At 42.5% G+C, this 23,394-nt stretch overlaps 1 protein-coding gene across 2 annotated transcripts in view; it reads left to right on the forward strand.

Moving 5' to 3' along the window:
* LOC117498975 (vang-like protein 1) overlaps positions 1-21,509 on the forward strand; it is a 37,949-nt gene extending 16,440 nt beyond the window's left edge. The window contains exons 4-9 of one of the 2 annotated variants that reach the window (XM_034151196.1): positions 10,296-10,727; positions 11,359-11,534; positions 15,678-15,838; positions 18,035-18,182; positions 18,423-18,657; positions 18,976-21,509. In XM_034151196.1, coding sequence (XP_034007087.1) covers positions 10,296-10,727; positions 11,359-11,534; positions 15,678-15,838; positions 18,035-18,182; positions 18,423-18,657; positions 18,976-19,236 — 1,413 coding nt within the window. In that variant the 3' untranslated portion in view covers positions 19,237-21,509. The remainder of the gene's footprint in view (positions 1-10,295; positions 10,728-11,358; positions 11,535-15,677; positions 15,839-18,034; positions 18,183-18,422; positions 18,658-18,975) is intronic. The other variant, XM_034151197.1, reaches the window with a different exon arrangement.
* Positions 21,510-23,394: the final 1,885 nt, after the last annotated feature.

A 23,394-nucleotide genomic window follows, 5' to 3' on the forward strand; every position in this document is an offset into this window, starting at 1 on the left:
TAATATGTATTCTCTTGCCTCATGTCTGTACACTGCTTATGAAGCTGGAGCCAACAATTTAGCTAAGCCTGAAAGACTGGAGTCAGGGGGAAACAAATAACAGAGTCCAGCTGCAGGCACCTCAGCTATGTATTATGTCTTTGTGTAATCTGTCAAAGAAAAAAAGTTCATTTTACAGGGGGTTATTTGCAACACTTAGATTCGGCCAATTATCAAGGAGCCAGCAGAGATTCGAAGAAGCTACATGACTTTTACACCTAATTCTTTTAAATAGAGCTAGCTGTTCCCTTCCGTTTCCTGTCTTTATGCTAAGCTAGGCTCCATCTCCAACTCTCAGCAAGAAAGCAGATGAGGGTATCTCTTAGTGTTGAAGACTTTTTAACATGGGTATAAACTACAAAGCTTTTTGGAGCCATCTTTGTACTTGAAATGGGATTCCAACACTGCTTGTAAATTCAGCTGATCATACTGTTCTTCGATCGCTTGATATGTTTGAACAGCTGGGTGATGGTAAAGACCAATGGAGACGAATATAGCCTGTACTGAGGTATGGAACTTCTATAAGTGAACAGACAATGGCAATAATTGGCTGAATTGACCCTGCTATTATTGTTGTATGGAACTGAATGGTGAGAGGTGTATTGGAGTAGCTCAGGTCAATGTAGCATGGCATGTCGAACAGGAGGAATGTGATATGTTTAAACCATGAAGCATTCTTTGAGAATTAGCGCCTTCATATACCAACAAGTGGAGAAAGAGAAAGTAGAGCCAGGTTTATTTTTAGATGTTCATACGCACTTTGAAGATGGAAGAGGCCTGCTGCCTGGGAAGTAAATACTGACATCTCAAAATGAAGTAACATGGACCTGGTTCGTCTGGTGCACAACCTTTGTAGCTTATTTAAAGAGGACATATTGTGCTCGTTTTCAGGTTCATATGTATTTTGTGTCTCTACTTAACATGATGCTTTAATGTTCAAAAAGCTCGTTATTTTTCTCATACTACCTGTCAAATCCTCTTCCACGTCCCCCCTCACTCACACCTGTTTAAACCTCCCATTGTTTCACCTTGCTCGTCCTCCCTTCAGCTCAATTCATTAAACCCAATTAAAGCTGCTTTGTACTCTCAGCTGCTAGCGCTCTCAAGCCGGACCCTCTGTATGGCAGCAGTAGCACTCATGGCATTCCCCGGCAGACCCCAGCACTGGTAGTTTGGCCCATATCTCCACAGCCTTCATGTCTTGGAAGAGCCTGAGCTCTCGTGTTTGGCACCTCTTCCCTGGGGTGAGTTCTTCCCGGCTCCTTTGAGAGCTCCATGGTTTTCCCCTCGCTTTGTGTGTGTGTGTGTGTGTGTCTGTGTGTGTGTGTGCTTGTTGTGAGATGCGTGCCACGGACAGGGTGCAAGCTCTGTGGGTGGGCAGAGGAAGATATTGTTAACCCTTCCCAAGCTTGTATTCCTTTATTAGTGACTCGTGCACATTAGCAAGACATGCATCAAACTGCCTTACACAGTGGACGTTCATGACTTTAACCCTTAGGCCTTTTGGAGGAGATTGACAGCACTCAGTGATTAACTTGTGATGAACTGTTGCTTTTAGACTCTAGGTTAGGTCAGCACAATCAAATAATATTTCAACTGGTTTCTGGATATACTAAAGTATAGTATTTGAAGGCATTTTACTATTTAAAGCTGTGACAATCCTCGTCACGGTTGCAAAATGACACTGTGTGTGTTCACTAAATATGCGCTTCGTTTTTGAACAACTTCAACTGCTGTGATTACTGCTAGCACAGCCAGGAACATGCTAGCACTAGCCACTCACAATACATAAGGAAAAGCTCTCAGTGCTAACTGACCTGAGCTAACCTCTCTGTAGCATGTTAGCTTTGTTGCTAATAGGAAGATATGTTCACTTAATTCAAACACAGACATATTTTGAGTCTCTGTTAACCATTCCTCTTTGGAAACTGACACACATTACATAATAGATTGCTATTGGCCTAAAGCATGGACATGCTACTCTATTAGAAATTGATGAATTTCACCCCAATTTTGATGAGTTTTAAATCCTGATTTGAGGGCTTACACATTGTTTTCTCATTGTAAACAAATCCCATGAAGAGACCTAAGTCAACAATGTCTATCTCTCAATATCTTCAAATATTTATATATTTAAGATATACTTTTCAGAAACAACTAGGCATGCATTTATTACATTGGTGGTTAGGGAATATTTTAAGCTGCGGATTAATCCACATGTGGAGCTCTAGGGATTATGAATGAGAGCAGAAGGCGTGAGGGATTGAATTGAAAATAAACTGTGTGTGTGTTCATGGTAATGAAAGAAATGGAACCCAGTTCAACAGTGTGGTGTTTTTGGACAACAAGAGGGGAGACATATCAGACCCAGGATGTTGTGTTCGACTGTTGATCAGTCGGTTGGATGAACAGGTTTTGTCTTACCTTTTATCCGATCACGATCACACACACACACACACACACACACACACACACACACACACACACACACACACACACACACACACACACACACACTGACACACATGCAGCACCATGACACCACAGTGCTCACTGGGTCAGAAGCAATTGACGGAGAGTGGCGCTGAGGCAAGAGGCGAGCGGAGAATGAGGAAGAGAATCAGAGAGGATGCCTTCAGGGAAAGACGGATAAAAGGAAGGAAGGGGGGAGGGGGAGGGAGGGAGGGAGGGAGGGAGGGAGAGGAGGATGATGGGAAAAACATATTTGGAGTACAGCGATGGCACCTAATTGCTTTTGTTTACTCTCCTCTCTGGACTTTATTTACTGTATTCCTCCTTTCCTTTCCCCCTCCCCTCCATCCATCCGTCTTCTTATCCCCCCTGCTGTCAGGACATCCCATGTGATCATCTCATCCCTCTTCTTCCTCTCTCCCCGCGCACCATCGCTCTGTGCCCTTCTCCATAAAACCCCTGACATTATGTGGCAAGTGAGCGCACAGTCCCATACGATACCTCCTGAGGCACGATGGGAGAGATTTCTATATAAAGACGGATAAAGAGGGGCTGGGCTGAAGATCAGGAGAGAGTCAGGGAGGTCACACACACACACACACACACACACACACACACACACACACACACACTCTGGGATGGATCGGGGGAAGGAAAGCAGCACAGAGACGATGTTTGAGAGAGCGGGATTGAGCTAAAGTTTAGCGCTTGGAGATTTCCGGATGCAGTCGCCAACGGTGATGGATGCCGAGGAGGAGGAAGTGTTGCAGGTGCTCGAGGTTTGCCAGACTTTAGAGGAGTTTAGGGAAGTGATTGTCACCACCATAGAAGAAGACTCTAATGACTCTCCTCCAGTAGCCAGCTCGGAAACAGGGACTAAACCAAGCCAGGTAAAACTGACAGTTATTTACATAAACAAGTTGAAATGCCTACTGCTGCTGGATGTCATGGTCTTATAGAAATGGACAAACACGATAGCTTTGCCAGACGATAGCTTCAACGCTTCTTAATTATTATATTTTTTGCACATCTATTAATTGTGTTTAGAACCTTTATTTCTGGACAGCTGCATATTAAGATTTGGCTGCTCTGTTTTTATTACAATTATACTATTTGTAGAATTAGATTCTATTGGTGGGTGTTTCTGACTTATGTCATCCAGACATTTCTAATAACACATATTTGTTGCCATTTAGCCTTTCAATACAATTGATAATAATGATGATAAAGAAATGTTTGCTTGCCACACACAAAATCAGACACCAAGGGATGTAGTCGTTTCTGACTTTTTATCCCGCCATGAATTCACTGTTTTTCTGAGACATGGTGACTGTGCCAGTGTACGTGTTCAGGATTAAGAATACATGACTTGCAGTGTGAGTTTCTTTCATTTGATTTGAACTTAGAAGACGATGCATCTTGTAAGACCACAAATCAAATTCCCTATTATTTTCTCCCAATCTTTCCTACATGAATGTTATTAGAGTAATGGTTTGTTGATTATGTCACATGTTAATTGCATTCAAATCATTGGTGATACATTGATTATTAATAACGTCAATTTGAGCAGTAGAATCTGAAAAAAATAGACATATTGTGGATACAAATAATCCTTAGTTGCAGCCCTAGTGGAGATACTTCAGACAGGATAACTCCTAATTACCAGTTAGAACAGCTTTACTTACTTAGAAAGTAAGCCACTCTACATTTTTCAATCAAGTGTAAATCTCCAAGGTCAGCCCAGGTTTCTGCATCAGTGTTTTGCTAAATTCGAAGTTCTCTTTTCCCCTCGTGGTTACCTGGCCTATCTGTGAATAATCCATTCTAACCACACTGCAGTTCCCCTCTTCACAAAGTGCTGTTCAGCTGTCAGTCTGCCATTGTCTCACTGTCACTCCTCCATCCTGAGAATTAGTCGAGCAAACTTTTTTCAAGTGTTTTTTCCTCCTTGCCCTGACAAGTTCTTGGCAGCTTTGCACACTGCCCACTGTTTGAACAAAGGTGGCTTTAAATGGCTGTGAAGAGCTCTTTGGGAATGCATGTTGCTATATTTTACTCACACACACACACACACACACACACCTTGCCTCCCAGGAGTGAGTAGAGTGCACTTGTTCCTGCGCTTTGTTTGCAGCCCACTTACGGCTGAACAACAGAAAAACAGGCTTTTAGTGGATATTTGATTTACTCCAGGAGACAATAGCTGTTATTTATACTTTGCTGGAGAAAGAATGCAGGAAATACTCAGCTGAAAGCTTTGTGAAAGCATGCTGGCTGACATGGCATGCTATATATACCTGCTCAGAGTTTATTTGAAGTTGAAGTCTAGGTATTGCTGTTCATTTGACGTTCTTCAGGTCAGATTGTGCAAAGTATTCCAGTTTCTCTGGTTTTAAATGTTATTAGAGTCATCCAGAGTCGGATATTGTAAGCAAAAGTGGTATTTCTTAGTTTTTTGGCCAAAAACTGCTAGAACTGTCATGTAATGTATCATTTAAAACACCGCGAAGGCCTTTTGAGCCAGGGGCCAACCCCAATAGGAAATCCCGACTAACCATCATGTAACTCAATATGATCCAAGCAAGCGAGTGTTCAGTTCAGATGGCGTGCTGGATGTGTTTAAAGCTCAGCAGCTTCTGTATCATATTGCAGTACTTTACAGCCTGGCCAACATTTCATCAAAGAAATACTTTGATGGCACATTCCTCCTCTTATCAACCCGCTCTCGCTGCAACTGTTTTTAATGATGTCCTCTCTTTGCTCAGATGCAGAAGGTGATGGTAGACATTTATTTTTACTTTCTACAGGCCAGGCTAACTTGTTCCCCTCTGCCACCAGTCTTTATCCTAAGCTAAGCTAATTGCTCCAGGTTTTACCTTGATATTACATACAGCTGATATAGACACATAAGTGGCATTCATCTTCTTATCTAACTCTTGACAAGATCACAAATAAATGTGTTTTCTAACATTTAAAAAATTAGCAGTAAAGGGATATTTTTAGCCAGGCTTGAGTAAACAACGAAAGCTTCTGTAGCTACGATGCTAATACGCAACCCATTTGTGTATCCTGAAATAGGTAACACATGGAGAAGATACGACTAACTTTAAATGTCAAACATAGTAGATGTACTGTCTTCAACCCTTCTTCTTATTAGAGTAGTTTCATCTGTGTTCCCATTTCCCCAGCCCTTCTCTTCTCTCGTGGAGTGGTATGTCAGAACACGTCATATCGGATGTTTCCATTATTTAGTCTCCACCGGAACGCCTCAGCTCCTCCCAGAGTGAGGAATCGCTTGTAAAACCTTCTCCGATGAATAAATCACAGCAGACGTAGAACAAGAGCAGACCTGACAGGTGTTTAGTTGAAGCGAGGAAATGTAGTAGTGAGCGGAGGGTTTCACACGCTGGTGTGTGTGTGCACTAATCCTCTCTGGCCCCTTGAATTTGCACCGCCCCCCCCTCTGGATCAATCCCTCTCTTTAATTGGCTGTCTTGTTATCGAACATGTTTCCTGCTCTCGCCCTTCTCCGTGCTGCTGGTACTGAACCAGATCAGCCTGTAGTTGTTGGTTAATCCCGTGAGGAAATGTGGGTCACTAATACCTATTTTTAGCCTTGCAGGCGAAGCAAAAGCCCAGGTGGAGTAGTAGTAAAGTTCACAACAACAGCAAACATTGTCCTATATTGCATTCTCATTTAGTCAGGTATGATTGGGTGAAAAAGGATTGGGCGACTATTTGGATATTTGTTTAATACTTAATTTATTTGCTGCTTGGATTGATTCAGGCACTGTACGTTTAATTGGATAGCACCTCTCACCAACACAATTCAAAGTGCTTAAAATGCAACACAAAAATACTTTAATGGAGTATTTTGACATTTTTGGATACATGCCAATTTGCCCTTCTGGCTTTGAAAATGCCTCCAGTTATCACTCAATAAGACCCTGAGCAAGTCTTTGCTGTGTGAAAACGGTGACTCCTCGAAGAGTCCTTGAGCAGTGAGTGAGTGATTCAGAGGTCTGAAACGAGCGGTGACTGTTGATGAGTGTCGGCATGAGAAGCTGTGACTCATGTCTCCCCTGGGTGCTGTGCAAGTACACTGTGGTCAGAGAGACACTCTATATACAGCTAATGCCTATTGATTTTCCTTCTCTCTCTCTCTCACACACACACACACACACACACACACACACACACACACACACACACACACACACACACACACACACACACACACACACACACACACACACACACACACACACACACACTGGTCTTCATTAGCTAGACTGGAGTCAAACACGATTAAGACTTGAGAATCTGTCAACAGTCAAAATGAACTGCACTCAACACCATGTGGATCAGTTGTGTCATAATTACTGATGCAGAAAAACATGTTATAATTCATGGTAAACACTACACATTAATAGGGTTAACATTCGGTCTTATTAATAGATTACTCAAGTGGGGATTTCTGCCTCAGAGTATGAAAACATTGTACTAAAATAATACTAGTAATGTGCATTTTGGATGTTTTCTTTCCTCTAGTGCGGAAGAAAGTTATACAATAGCCCCAAATGCATGTTACAATGCCTGTGGTGTCATACCTAACAATCAGGAGACATTAAAACATGTATTTAAAGGATGTCAAACGTCTCACCCATGCTGCTGTGTATACCTGCAGGCGTGCTGGTTAACCACCCTGCTGATTTGTGAATCTCTGTATGACCCAGGCTTGTGGCTCGCCTTTGGCCGACCACTTGTCTCTGCTAATATAAAAAGAAAATAATGAGGTTGTGCTTACTCTTCTTCTCCGTAGGGGATAATTGCTTCTTGTGAGTAAAAGGCGTGTTGCATTAGTCTCTGTGGAGAGGCCTCTTCAGTCCGCTCGCTCATTATTAATGAAGTGGCTTTCACTGTTCTCTTTCTATAGCAATCTCTAATCCAATTGACTGGACTGATATATACATTATTTACGTGTGTTTGTGAATATCTTGCAATTTTGTTGTACTATGTACTCTTGTTTGTCGTAGTTTGAAGGAATACTGATGCATGTTATTTCTTATTCTTCATTTGACTCATTGATCCTTTATTTGACATTGGTTAGTTCAAGTTAGATTATATGACCCCACCCATGGCTATGAAAAATACCCACACCACAACAAATAGACCTGTGACACCAGTACTGTTTGTAATACAGTCATATCTCTTAAATGCGTACTTAAGGTTAATTTACTTGCATGAAGGAATGAGATGCAGACATTCAGCACTCCCAAATGTCAGGCGGCGTATCAACATCTTCCCTCTTTGACGTTTTGAACCCGAGCCATGCATTCCACCGTCTGGTTTACAGCTCATGGGACGGGTCACTCCTGATGTTTCACTTTTTTTTCTACAGCATTGCAGACAGTCAGATGATTATTTACAACCGCATTGTCATGTCAAAGGTCAGATGAGACTGAGATCGGTTGCAGGGGCTGCACCTCAGACTGACTGTGAAAAACTACACCGACAAGTCATCGTGAAGGATAGCGCTTTCAGGAACGGCAAATGTTTGGATGTCTGAGGCTCATCATTTTGGTTTTTCAGCCTAAAATAATGGCACAACTAAGGTGTTTCTCTTCTTTGCCTTTGCAGTATTAATATCCTTTGTGTAAATTCAGTTTTCAGTATACTTTGAAGCGTATTTCCAGCAAAAACAACCTGAGCATTCTGCCTGGTCCTCCATTGTTCCCCTTGTATCTGCTGTTTTAACCCCTGAGGCCAGTTGGCTACTCTCTGTCCCAATGCACCACCCTCCCACCCCCCTCAGTCTGAAGTCATCATCATATCCCCTCTCTGCTAATACCGGCTGAATGGAGTGGTGCAGTCATGATGTGTTTTTGTAGGCTGACACATAAGTTAGCCTCTCAAGGACTCCTTCTAAGAAATCAACCATTGTATTTAGGATAATGCAAAAAATAAGATATTTGGCAAACACACGTTTATGATACTAGTCTTAAAGGGGACCTATCATGCAAAATGCACTTTTGTACGTCTTTTATACATGAATATGTGTCCCCGGTGTTCCAGGGAACTCACAAAGTGTCAGAAAACACAACCCTCTCTATTTTCCTCCATACCCAAATCTCTAAAAAAGGGGCTGCAACGGATCTGATAAAAACTGATCCAGATTTGAACACTGTCCTGACGTCAGGACGGTAGCGCTACGGCTATTGGGCCAACTCCACCAATCAGGAGGAGACAGCCACGGCCATTGCCGTTCGAAAGCGCTGGAGACGCTGTAGTACATATGCCAGGCCTGTAGGTGGTGCTGTTCTCACAGAATCTGCCCTTGCAGAGCAGAGCTCAAAAAAGGTGCAAAATGAGGCATGGCTAAAATGCATGATCTGTTTGGTATTTTGAAGAGAAAAAAGTATAAATATGCCTTATATAGGTATGGTCCTACACTATATTATTCAAATATAGCATGATAGGTCCACTTTAAGTAAAAAGCTAACGTAAGGCTGTAAGCAAACTGCATCGTGGTCACATGACTTTACGGCATCTTTGCTAAGCTAAAGGTGGCTATCTTTCAATGACGTTAAGTCGTCTCATTTAGCTACACTGTACCAACCGCTGTTTTTGTGAGACAAATAAGGTTCAGACATGCATCAGTGGGGTATTTACTATTTACAAGATGTATGTGACTTGAAAACCTGAAGTGGTAAAATTCAACTCATTTCAGGGTTTAGGACTCATTCCTACACACATTTGACTACAGTGGTAATACATTTCGGTAACAGTGTCTATGGTTCATTATCAGTCCCTTGTTCCCTTGCAGCGGCTCACATAGCCGCGTTAGCTCTTGTTATGACTGCAGTGTAAAGAGTTGTTATCTTTCTTGTTCTCGCGCCTCTGCTGACCTTCACTATCTGCGGATGCAGTCAGACCCAGACGTCAGCGTAAAGCTCAGTTGGCAGCTCGCTCTGTTTACTTTTCCCACTTCCTATCTATTCCTTTCTTTCTCACGTGCTTAGAAATAACCTCCCATGTCTTTTTTGTTGAGCTGACGTCAGAAGTTTAAAAAAAAAACAATCCACTACATGAGCCCCAGGTATTGGAACATGTTTCCCATTCTAATTCACTCGAGTGAGAAAAAGCTCAGATAGGAGCTTTAATATTTTCAATCCTCTGATGCCGTCTCTCACATTTTCCCCTGGAGCAGAGTAGCTGTACTGGGCCCACTCTGCCATTGTAGGTTTTGTTATTGTGCATTTGCTAGACCTGCTGAAGTCACTAGGTGCATCTGAAATGTTCCTTTCACTGAAGACAAATCTGTGAATCGAGAAAAACACCTCTTAATAAAATCATCTGAAGGATGATTGGTTTTTGTGCTGCAGTTGCGAATGGATCAGTAGATCACACATGATAAACAGAATGTGAAATATTAGTGTGCATGATTCCACACATGCATTACAACCATGTATTGTACAACATCAGTTAAACTGGTTTGTTAATGGACTTTACTGCTCACTCACATGCATTCTTTTTTACAGCAACACTTTTTGACTTATAATTAGATGCCTCACAATCTGTAGAAAATAATTTAGTTTCCTAAATAATCGATTTAAGTTATGTAAATATGCCTGAATCATGTGAATGTTTGAAAGTGACTATAATATTATTAAAATAATAATAAAAATAGGTCATTTTTCTTTGTATAACCGCGTTATTTCAAGCTAGTTAAGATGAAAAAGTGAGGCATGATTTATTGAAAAAATGACAACATTTATTTCCAGGATGACAACTGGGGCGAAACCACCACGGCGGTCACGGGCACCTCGGAGCACAGCCTGTCCCAGGAGGACATTGTGCGGATCACCAAGGACCTGGAGGACAGCGTGGGGCTGGACTGCCGGCGGTACTTCACCCTGACGCTGGCCGTGGTCCTGGGCCTGCTGGTGTTCCTGACGCCCGTGGCCTTCCTGGTGCTGCCCCACCTGCTGTGGCCGGAGAAGCTGCAGAGCTGCGGCACGGCCTGCGAGGGCCTCTTCATCTCCGTGGCCTTCAAGCTGCTCATCCTGCTGCTGGCCGTCTGGGCGCTCTTCTTCAGGTCGCCAAGGGCCGGCCTCCCGCGGGTCTTTGTGTTCCGGGCGCTGCTCGCCGTGCTGGTGCTGCTCTTTGTGATGTCATACTGGCTGTTTTATGGAGTCAGGATACTGGACACACAGGTGAGGGGAAAGAAGGAAATGCAGGCATCCAAAATAATCTCTGTCATTGCTTGTAAATAAGCAGAATCACAATATTGTTTTTATCCCAGGGGTGATAAGGTTTTGTTACAGTTGCTTCATTTTAAAATAAAATTATAAATATATTATATAAGAATGTACATTAGATGTTTAAGTTAGAAATGCTGAAAAAATAGATAAACATACGAAATGTAAAGGACATGTCCGATAAAAGATCAAATAAAATGCAAAACATCAACATAGGAAGCTAATAAAAAATGTGCAATACTTTTTTTACTCACACAGAACCAAGTATTTCCCATAGCTGTATGTACACACATTAACTCTGAATGCCTTTTAGAAGATCAACAAACAACCAAAAGAGATATTTGGTTTCCCAGTGCTGTGTGTTTTTTTGTTTGAGTCATAATTTAAACTCCCTGTTGGTCCCTCATTCAGAATGCATGTAGGAAAACACTAAAAAGCTTGCTTTGAAATGCATCTCCATATTCATATGCTCTACATCTTGTCTTACATTTGTATGATCTCATTGAATATCCCTGCAGGAGTACTTTGTGTATGTATTGTGTGTACTGTGCATAAGTATCATTAAGAGGTACATTATTGTTTTCAGGACGACAACTACCAGGGCATCGTGCAGTACGCCGTGTCTCTGGTGGACGCTCTGCTCTTCATCCACTACCTGGCCATCGTGCTGCTGGAGCTGCGGCAGCTGCAGCCGTGCTTCTCCGTCTGCGTCATGCGCTCCACCGACGGGGAGAAGAGGCACTACAACCTGGGCCAGCTGAGGTGAGGAGCTCACAGGGGGCCGGTGTCCTCTGAGAGGAATCACACCTGTTCAGGGATTTGTGTTGTCAGAGTTATGCTACATCACTCCCTGAAAGACAGCTGGGTCTTATAGCATACGTAACACTACATTTCATAGGAACTATTTACAGAGGCGGATTAATACTTCTGGTGCTACAGTATAGTCAGTCACTCTTTGACTTTTGAATTTTTGTCTTATGATTATGACTTCTTATTTTATTTGAACTATTTGTCTGCTAGATTGAACTTTTGTCTCATGATTATGACTTTTTGTGTGACTTTTGTACTATTATTTTGACTTTGGTCTCATTATCGCAACTATTTGTTTAATAGGATTACATTTTTGTCTCATAGACTTAGAATATCTTTACTTTTTGTCTCACAACATTTACTCTTTTGCGACTTTGTGTGGGCAAACAGTGTAAAACTGTATCAGTAGTTTACTTTGTAATATATGCTGATCAGACATACAGGTGCAGATAATACTCATTCATGTATTCTGGAAGCACTGAGAGATGGCAGAATACCCAGATGACCTCTGTGCATGTGGAGATTACAGACTGAAGTAGTAAGAGGAAGGGACAGGACAGAAGGTAAAGAGAGCTAAACTCATGTGAGCGACAGGGGGAATGACGAGGAGAACGTGGGGGGATGAAAGAGAGGGAAAGGAGGACATGGGGGCGAGATGAAGGCAGAAGGAAAGATGGAAACTGGGACGCCAAGCGAGAGAGGAGGGAAGGAAAACACTAGTTACACACTCTGAAGTAAAAGAGTAGAAAGGGATACAAAATGTTTAGCCAGAAATGGGAGAAAATGCAAAGACAAGAAGGCGTGCAGACACAGTGGCTGAGAGGAAACTGTGCCAGGAGAAAAAGGAGAGGGTGGGGGGGGGACTTCAGAGGGAACTCCTCAAAAAGAGCTGCAGACGGAGGGCGGAGTACAGAGGAAAGACCCAGGAGACGGAGGCAGCGAGACACAGAAGAGAGAACCTGACCTCTTTAGGACAGGAAACTATCCCATATCTACTCTTACATGTATGTGTTTTTTCCCCGTAGTGGACTGGTTAATAATTGATGTGTCTTTGTTTATGTCAGGATGTCTGCTGGTGAACGTAATGTGGAAAATAATCCATATTGATTTTAATCAGCAATGGAAAAAAGTACTCTTTTAGGCCCTATTGTGCTTTTTGGGGTTGTCCCTTTCCTGTAGTTTGTTATATGAGTTCGTGTGGTCTGCAAAGGCTCAAATCCATGTGTGCCTTTTTTTCAGATAACCCAATATGACTATCTAGTTCGAGAAGTAGAATGTCTTCTCAACACATAATGCAACCTTTAATTTAAATATTATTAAGGTGACGATTGTAATTTAGAATTCACCCTAAAAGAGTATTATGTTAGAAGGTCATCTAGTATCACTTTTTTCTCTTTGGACTATTGATATTTCCAATCTGTCATTTATAATTAATAATCAAATGTGCTTGTGCTGAACCTTTAACCTTTAGGCTGAATGTGTATTGATATCCAAGTTGACTTAGCATTAGCAGAAACAGGTCAGATGTGTGTGTGTGTGTGTGTGTGTGTGTGTGTGTGTGTGTGTGTGTGTGTAGTTGTGTGTGTGAAGGCCTGGTTGGTGCGTTAGCCTTGGGGCTGTTGTCCTTTGTAAGCTGTGCCATTCAGGGTGCTTGGCCGCAGCAGGCTGTAAACTCAGGGCTAATGAGAGCTCCCATCTGGTCAGCCTGACACACATGCATGGACACGACCTAGCATAAACATGTGTGTTTGCATGCGTAATTGCATCATATACATGCAAATGAGTCACGAACAATGCATCATAGAGAGAAAGCCAGACGAGAGTGTGTATTTTCCTCCTCTACTTCACTGCCCACATTCCTGTTTCTCTGCCATTCATCTTTCTTATCATAAAGGGGACTCGGCCCCGGGGCCCTCAAGGCTTGTCTCTGTCTGCCTGGCCTTTGATGCCAATCTCCAGAGGAAGCCTTTTTTGTCCCCTTGTCAGACCAGAGGAGTCGAATATGAACACATTCCTTCCAGTCACAGAGGGTGGGGGTTAAACACTCACTGCTGGGGACTTCCCAGTTTACACTCCCTGACCGGTCACTCCTCACAAACATTACAGAGGGTGACTACCTGGAAAATCTCACTAAGTGCAATTCTTTCATTCCATGTAAGACGCTGCTCTGACCGCCAACATGGTTTTGTGTCATGTTTGCTCGGCTTAATAATTGATCGTAGTCCGAAAGCGGCAGGAACTCTGACTCAGCAGTTCTGCTCTAAACAATGGTCCTGTGTGTCTGCTTAATGGATCAGAGGGCTGCCCGGGTCTCTTGGGTTAAACATGGGAGATGTTATCAATCCTCGGAAGTGAGCGCGCCTCCAGTTTGCTGATACACCCTCTGGTGTGTTTTCCTATGGCTGACTTCAAGTCTAACACACGCTAAATTATTAAAAAGCTACACTTGTTGTTCCGTTCACCGAGGGAGTTTTGTGTTCAGGACTACTGAACAACTTCTGGCCTGGTTTTCATGAACTTGTCGGGAGGTTAATGCGTGGGCAAATGAAAAAACGTTAAATGTTGCAAAAATCAAAGGACTACTACACCTTGGCCTTGTAGCTTCTTGCTATTTAACTGACTTAAATGGAACATATTTTCGAAAGTACCTTTTCATGACCTCATGTAAATACACAAATCTAATCATGCATAATCTAAACGTTATCATGAGAAAAGGGATTCCTTTCATCTTTAAAAATGTGAAAAAGGGGACTTATTGGAGGCTTTGCACTCCAATTTTAAACCCATGAACAGACAGTATCCTCTCATCACTCGTTCATCTTTTGTCTGTAAACCAATCTGAGCATCTGTTCAGTAACTCTGTTAGCCTGTCATGATACTTCTTACATGTGACTGTCAGCAGATAACAGTAGAAATGAATTCCTGGGTGGTATGGACATTACAAGAGGTCAGAACATATATGGACTGCTTTCATCAGTGGCTCAGAGGTCATACAGCATCCTCCTCTGGGGTAATAGGAAGCGCATGCTGCATGAGTTGTTCATGTTCATGTTTATTGAGTTAGCCCTCCACGTGGCCTAAAGAATGACACAGGGTGCAGTGAGGGCTTACAGACCAGTGAATATACACACACACACACACAGCCAGAGAAGAAAAGGGCCGAGTGTTAAGCACTCCAGTCGTGTTGTGGGTCAGTTAACAGCTGTCAACATCTGCTGTCGTCCTGTTGGATAAATGCAGGTCAGAGAACTGAGCTCTGGCTGCAACTAAATCCCTCTGTAGGCGTACACTGTGAAGTACTGCTATGTAACGAGGGGTTTAATATGTATATCTGCATTTGTTGGCTTTATTGCTATAGTTTAAGTCGATAAAAGCGAGCATTGTTGACTGGTTGTTAGCTTTACTTTGGAAGACCAATACTAGCTGCCAGATTTCATTTCTAAATGCTACAACCTAAGTAATGGTATAACAGAGCACATGGCCACTGATACATTTTCTATTCAATCATGTCGATGATGACCCAATGATGCTTTACCCTCCAGGGGATTACACTATATAACATGTATATGACGGTAAATACAGTGGTGAATTTGTAATAAGATGCTAAATTCCACAGTATAAAAAGCTCTGGCTGCTGATGCTGTGGTTACTGCCAAGTCTATTTAATACCCTAATGTAACTAGCTTCCAGGAAAACTGAGGTTGTGTGTGATAAAAGACCCGATGAGTTATGTCATGTGACATGTGAAAACAGCCTGCTTGTGTACAGTTGGTTTAGTAGTGCTGTGTTGTGAAGGACAAGCCCTGACATGATCCCCACTGTGAAGGATCAGCATGTGGAGCCACATCGACTCTGAACTGCTTTCTCCTCCATAACATGGGAGAGCTAAAGAAAAGTAACATGTATAGGGCTGCAAGGAAATGCAGAAATCTGATTAGCTCTTTATAGCCAGGAGCTGTGGATGGAAGTAATGAAGTTGCAGTGAATTGTTGATTTAAGCTCCACTTTTTTCTCCATTGTTGGAAGCACTGACACACCTGTTTTTATCCAGAACATTTCCCTAAAGCTCTTCTTCCTCCTCCTCCTCCTCCCCAGCATCCAGCGGGCGGCTCTGGCCGTCTTGGAGCACTACTACTGCGACTTCCCCGTCCACAACCCGGCGCTGCTCTCCGCCTCCAAGTCCCGCGCTGCCAAGCACCTGGCCGGCCTCAAGGTCTACAACGTGGATGGTGAGTTCCCAGCAGCCCTGGCTGAGGGTGAGTGGGAAAGCTCTTTGATCTTTGTGATGTGTCCTTATCCGTGCTTTGGTTTCTCTCTGTGCTCCGGTGTGGTGGAGGTCTACTTTTCCCGCTAATGCTACACACATAGATGCTTGTGTCATCGTCATACTCTTTTTGCTTATATAACTGCTGCAATAATTCACAGTTTCTGGGACAGATGACCCGTCTAAAGCACATTTCAAGTCACTGCAGGATTTCCATACAGCACTGGAATGTCTGCCTGGGAGGAAGGAAATAAATCTAATATATAATTGTTGAAAATATTATAAATCATGGGTGATTTGTAGTGAATGGGCTGCAACATGCAATAATGTGGTTATGTGATATCCGCGTCCTCTCTCCTCTCTGCTAACCCTTCATAAAGCCTTAAGAGACAAACTGAAGGCCTACCTTTTGGACAGTAAGTTAACGCTGCTACTATCTGAAGCACCTCACTGCAGCCTGCTGTTCACTTTATACAACGCTCCTTCACTCATTAGCACTCCTCTCTGCATGCCACAGGTTGATGAAACAGTTCGTCACAGCAGCTGTTGGAATGTAACACAAACCCTCTATATTAAATCATTGCTGTCCCTTAAGTGTGCTCAAGCTTCACTGGAGTGCACTAACTGTTCTTTTTTCTTCCTCTGCCTCTTCTTAAATGTTAGTGGAGGACAGTAGCGGATAAATCCATGGTTATAATGCCATCGTTCTTCTCATTTCTCTCTTGTGTCTCTTCCTCCTTCATGTTCTCCCTGCAGCAGCTGCTCAGGGACTTTCTTCTCCTCTTTTTCGACTTCCCACTCCATCTTTCTTTCCTCAGCCGCAGCAGCAGTGTAATAAATAAGACCAACTCAGGGACAGACAATCATCTTTCCATGATTAAACAGTGTTGAAGCCCTGAGCGCAAAGCGGCCATAACACTCAATTACACTACTTCCAAATGTGCTCGGGTGATTTTATGATGCCTGACAAGCTATTTGGTTTTCTCAGCTCCATAGTTGGAATTGGAAATGAATCTCTGCAGGATATATGGAAGAGTTTTAAGTGCCTTCAACAAAGCAAATCAAACAAGGGAAATAACACACACACATTGTTAGATTTATGCTTTCACAACTAATCTGAAACAGTCATAAGTTATCTATTTTATTGGCTTTTTTAACTGAGTTCAATGTTGATTAATTCCACAGTATAAATGAAATCAGACAGATGTTTTTTAAATGATTAATATTGGCTATTGTATATGTTGTAGCCACAAATAACAATAACAAATACGCATACAACGGAAAAGACTCTAACCATGTGTATTCTTACTTTACAAGGGACCTTTACTCTACTTTAATGTAATGTTCAGTAAAAAGAAACAGGAAATGATGGCACGTTTTGTCATACCTTATTGTCTTTGGGAAATTAATTGTACTTGTAATTTTGTGGGGTAATTTAATCAAGCATACTTTTTTATTCTTATCTGATTTGCTGATTCAGGAGACAACGAGAAAGAATGAATATGTTACTTGTCGATTTCATAAATAGAGAATAATATGATGGGAAATGTGTGATCGAGAGATACTTCTCCTAGTGTATTTGTAGGCTATGATGAAATCAGCATTTAAAGTCTTCCGTGGTGCAACAGTTTCTCAAGTTACCTGCTCCTCACATGGTTTTCAACATTGTAAATCGTACCCATAAATCCCATTTAAGTGCAGTAACAGCGAGGGTGTAAAGACCCCCCCCCCCCCCTGCCATGAATTATTCTGTTCACTCTCGATCCCCGTTAATAATTCAGCAGCTCTGCCTTCTTTAGCATCAGGCGGGGCTCATCAGCAGCCTGTAATTCCGAACATGTAAACTTGTGAAGTTGCCCGAGACACTTCTTCTTTAATTGGCCTCCTGAAGGCAGCGCCGTAAAGGGAATGTTTGCATATCAATATGTTGGTGTGCTTTTTAGGGTTTCCAATGATCACAGGACGATTACAATTGACGACTTTGTGTGGCTACTCGCCTCAGCTCCTGGGGATTTTATATTGCCGGTGATAAAGGCAAATGGACCGTGGTTTATGTGCATCCATAATCTACTGCTGCTCTAAAAGCATGTTGCACTTGATGTCATCACCCCAGATGTCTTTGTTCCTTTACCTGTGGGGTATGCACACACTCGGTAAGCCCTCCTGTGCTCTCTGTGTGTCGGGACAGGTCCGGGGAACAACGCAGCAGCAGGCATGGCTCACTCTCAGTCCAGAGCCATGATCGCAGCCGCAGCCCGCCGCAGAGACACCAGCCACAACGAGCTGTACTACGAGGATGCGGAGCACGAGAGGCGCGTCCGCAAGCGCAAAGCACGGTAATAACATCAAGCATTAATGGAGGAATACTGCAAGGAATCTAAAATGAAAAGCCGGAAAGCTCCTAAAAAAATGCATTTCATTTGTTACACGAGTGTAACCAGAGGTGGGAAGTAGTGCCGTGATCTATTGATTTGAACACGATCCGTGTATCCATCATTTCCTGGTCTTCTCTAAAGAAGAGTGTCCAAAAACGTTGTCATTTTGCCGTTGTTCACTTCTGTCTGCTGTCTCCTCAGACTGGTGGTGGCGGTGGAGGAGGCGTTCACACACATCAAGCGCATGCAGGAGGAGGAGCAGAAGAAGACCCCGGTGGACGTGATGGACCCCCGGGAGGCGGCACAGGCCATCTTCCCCTCCATGGCCCGCGCCCTGCAGAAGTACCTGAGGACCACCAAGCAGCAGCACTGCCACAGCATGGAGAGCATCCAGCAGCACCTGGCCTTCTGCATCACCAACAACATGACGCCCAAGGTCACACCTCTGACCTCAAGACATCACACTCACTTTAGCACAGGGGTGTCCAAACTACGGACCAGGGGCCAAATGCGGCCCGTTGTCCAATTGATTTTGCTAAATTATAACTATACACTAATATATATATAGTATACAATAAACCTCAGGTCGGGTGAGTGGCCCAGTCCTTTGTGTATTTTTCTGTATGCGGCCCTCAGTGAAAAAAGTTTGGACACCCCTGCTTTAGCATAAAAAAATGATTTAGGATGTATATCTTTTTTTAAATAGATTACCGTTGAATATAAAATAAAGTGTGTTTATGTCCCTTCCCCCCAGGCGTTCCTGGAGAGCTACCTGAGCGCGGGCCCCACCCTGCAGTACAGCCGGAGCCACTGGTTGGCCCGTCAGTGGACCCTGATCAGCGACGCCTCGGTCACCAGCGGCCTATCGGACGGCTGCATCTTCCAGCTGAAGTGTGTGGACTTCAGCCTGGTCGTGACCACCAAGAAGATCCCGTACATCCAGATGTCGGAGGAGTACATCGACCCCAAGTCACACAAGTTTGTCCTGCGGCTACAGTCGGAAACCTCCGTGTAGCTCTCCAAACGCTCTCTTTTTTTTATTCCTCACCCTGTCTCAGATGTTTTCACTTTGGGTTTGCAGTTTTTATTTTTTTTTATTTTTTATATATTATATATGAATATATATTACACTCATGTTTGAATATATTGATCTTTATATGTTTGATTTGGACGAAATCAAAAGAGGCGGGATGGCGCTCGCGGCGGTTTGACTCGGACGCCTCGGACACGGTTACGCGTGTATCTGTGTGTGCACGTGTGTCATTTTGTGTCAACACAATCACTCCTTCCTTTTGCTGGAGAGAAAACCACTAAGGACGTCGATTTTATGACTTGTATTTAAATATTTGAAACATGGAAACCCAAGACGAAGATGGTGCCTGTGTTGAAGAATGTGTACCCTCTTTTGGACGCATCCATCTGGCGTAAAAACTGAAATCAGACTTTGTATCAAGTGCACATTTATGTTGGTTTCTAAATGAAAGGATGATCTCAGCCTGCTCAAAGAGGCTCAAAGACTGTTTTCCTCATCACTACTCCTACACCTGAAGAGCTCCATACACTTGGGTGCTTCTTCTCTGATCTTCTCCAGGTGCAGTGGAGCAACATGAGGGATATTTCCACTCCAGTTGGGAACAACACACACATGTTAAACAACGGCTGAACTCCCGATGATGCGGATCATGAGAGACGCTCATGGACGCATGCCCAAAAACATTTGCCCTGCCTCATCGGTTCACTAACCTTCTCAGGACGCGATGGAAAGGGAGGACAGAGACAGGAATAACCATGTCACAAAAAAAAGTACTACTGAATACTCCCTGTGCGGGTTACTGAAGTTGAAATACTGTATATTCTCATATAAAAGGCCACATTTGAGTAATCCCTGATATAAACACTGCAGCTCGCATTGTTAATCTAGTATAATGAGTATTTCCACTTAACTGCATATATCAGTACAACAGTCAGGTCATGTTGTTGACATACAATATTGTTTTTATACTTTCGTACTCCTGCTCAATGTCAAACTACCGTCAACATTTCCTGACGTTTTTTCACACTAAAAGTCCAGCTAAATGTGGTAAGCAAAGGTGTAACAAGTACAACTTTAAGGTGCTTATACTTTACTGACGTTGTTTTTTAGTTTAGTGTGAAATGTTGTGCTTTTATTCTGATTTGCATTTAAATCATTTACATTTCAATTTGATTTATTTGACGATTTGTCGGACAAATCACTTTGGTTTATTGTGACGGAATTTCATATTTTTTCACAATTTTTAACCAAAGATATAGTTTGGTTAATACGTAATGATTATAATCATAAATCCAATTCAAATTAATTGGATTATTAATAATGATAATAGTTTAAACAGTCACAGGAAACCTTTCTGTAATGCATTTGTATAGTTATACTATACTTTTTAAAGGTAACATTTTCAAAACAGGACTTTGACTTTTCGGCTAAATAAGGGCCAATATTTGAGAATGTACAGTATTTAAAGTATGATTTTACCTTTCAGGGCTCACACAGTTCACTTGTATGACTAGAATACATGCAGTAAGAGATGACAAAGAGTGTGTGTGAAGGGCGGAACCTCCTTTTAACTAGTCCGTCTGGTTTTCTTTGACCTTGTCTCACCTCGTACACAGTTTCTAAATCTTTCTTTCACCTGATTAAGCCAGAAGAATGCAGTTCAATGAAGCTAAAGGCACAACAATGACACTTTAATTTGTCATAACTGATCAGGCATATTAACTTAAGTATTAAAAGAGAACTTCTAGAAGAAAAGTGAGTGATGCTGATAATATCTTCTGTCTGAGAGCAGCGTTGTCCAGTGCTGCCCTCTGGCTGGGAAACCTGATATAAGCAGCAACACACTGCTCATTTTAGCAAACTTTTCCACTGTACACTTCTAACTTTTAAACCACCTTGGGAGAACTTTAAAAAACACACTTTTGCTGTTTTGAAAGGTCACATTTTGTACCGGCAGAGGAACTTTGTACGAACCCAATGTGACTGTGCCTCCTGTTTTTACACTGTATCTATTTATGTAAACATGCATGTGTGTCTGAATGTATATGTATGCCATTCCAGTTCACACGACCCCCCCCCCCACCCCCACTCCTCTACATCTCCACCATGTGTCGCGCTGTTGCCAGGTTACAGTCCTCTGTTGTGGGACGGATACATGATGATGCTTTGGCGTTTGCAATGTAAGACATGGTTCAGTTTCACAGCATTAGCATTTGTAAAAACAATAAACATTTTTATGAAACATTTGTAACATTGGACTTTTGGTATCCCTCCTTTTTCTACCTCCTTTTGTGATTTCTCAGAATGCCTCTCTTCAGATATATGTGACTGGTTAGTGTATATATATATATACAGTCTATGGTGGATACTCAAACTAACCAAACACGCCTAATAGCTGCATTGCATTCTGGTCTATCGAGGCTTTTGGTGTCATATAGTTTGAAACGTCTAAAATGGTTTTTGTTTTTTTTCTACCTTAAAAATGTGATTATGGTATTTGTAACATGATTGAAATGTTTTATTTATTGAACAATTATTTAATAACACTTGATCAAGGTATTTCGAATGGATTATTACTTTAGTTTATATAATTGTATTTGATTAGCTGCCTGATTTCAAAACCATTTTATTGGGTTTTTATCTATATATCGTTTAACCCCTTCAACCATACATATAATCCACTTAAAATATCTTGACATGTAACATTTTCTATTAATTTTTCTATTGGGATTTATTTTGCCATCACTTGTATTTGCAACCAAACTGTAAGATTGCAGTCCTTTTGAATCCAAATTAAGAGGTATTTTACATTATTTTGTCAATTTAAGGTGGTTTTTACCTCTTTAAAACCTCTTAAAATTACACTTTCATAACGAGATACAAAAAACAACAGACTATTGTGACTATGGCATTATAGGCTCATTATAAATCAAAGTTGACTGCTGATTATTTAGATATTTCCACCTAAAATCTATCTTCATTGCATTTGTTTGCCATTGCAATTTCAGATGTGTTTCATGACCTGTCTCTCTATTCTCTCAGCCTCTCCATGTGCACTAGTCGTCGTCCCCCCCCGGCTGCTGGCCTGCTAACACCCGCTCTGTCGCTGCCCATTACGCCTCTGCTCCTGCTGTGTGACATGTTGGAGCAAAATTGTCTTTTTTGGCCTTGATTTGGCGGCTTTTTGTTGTCACGAAGCTCAACGGTAATTGGCTTGCCATCAGCCTGTCAGAGCGTCGCAGCCGGGCCTTGTGGGTAAATGAATGTGGGTGTCCGCGGCGCTGGAAACAAACAACCTCGTACCCCTGAGAGCGGGAGCCGCCTGTCGGAACTCATCTGTCCCCGGCGTAATCCTCCCGTACCCTGCTCTGTCCGACGAGCACATGTGGAGAGAGGGAAATGAAGAACATTTGCATCTTAATGGGATGTTTTCCTTCCCTTCATTCCTCCCTCTCTATCTGCTTGGTAATGACTCGTGTGCAGAGAGAGAGTCTTGAACAGAAACCTTATTCTGAGCTGTTAAACCCTCACACCCTCTTTGTGTTGCTGTCATCGCAGCACGGGTGTGTTTGTGTGTGAGACTTCAATCGTCCTGCCTCCCTTTTTGTCATGTTAAACACCAGCACACTTGACATCAACAGGATTATGTAAGCCCCAGAACATCCTGACACTGTCTGCTTCCTTTTCCTCAGGAGAGAGCGTGTCACGTCTCCTTGCCTCGGGTCACGTTTAACACTTGGATGTTCTTATCTCAAATCTGGCTGCATGGATTATGTGTAAATCCCACAGTGTGACACACGCATCCTGTTTACATACACACACCTCCGGGGGAATAATCATTCATGCATGGCCCTGTATTATTAATTCATGGTATGTCCGCTCCTTATGCAGTTTGTCGGGCATTTCACCTCGTCTCCCACTGCCGGGGTCCCTTCTCCCATTAGGAGGCATAATGATGCTGAATTATTCACTGTTGTGTGAATAATTCAAGGAGAAAAACGCTCATTGGTTGAGGGAGAAAATGTCAATCTGCTGTCTTTTAGCATCAGTCTGGACCCTGTTGAGCGAGGGAACTGTGTGTTCTCACATACCGTAAAACAGCGGAGGTGGTTCAAATGAAAACACTAGCAGGTTGTCGGA

This window comes from Trematomus bernacchii, unplaced genomic scaffold, assembly GCF_902827165.1.
Source record: "Trematomus bernacchii unplaced genomic scaffold, fTreBer1.1, whole genome shotgun sequence".
NCBI classification, from domain to species: domain Eukaryota; kingdom Metazoa; phylum Chordata; class Actinopteri; order Perciformes; family Nototheniidae; genus Trematomus; species Trematomus bernacchii.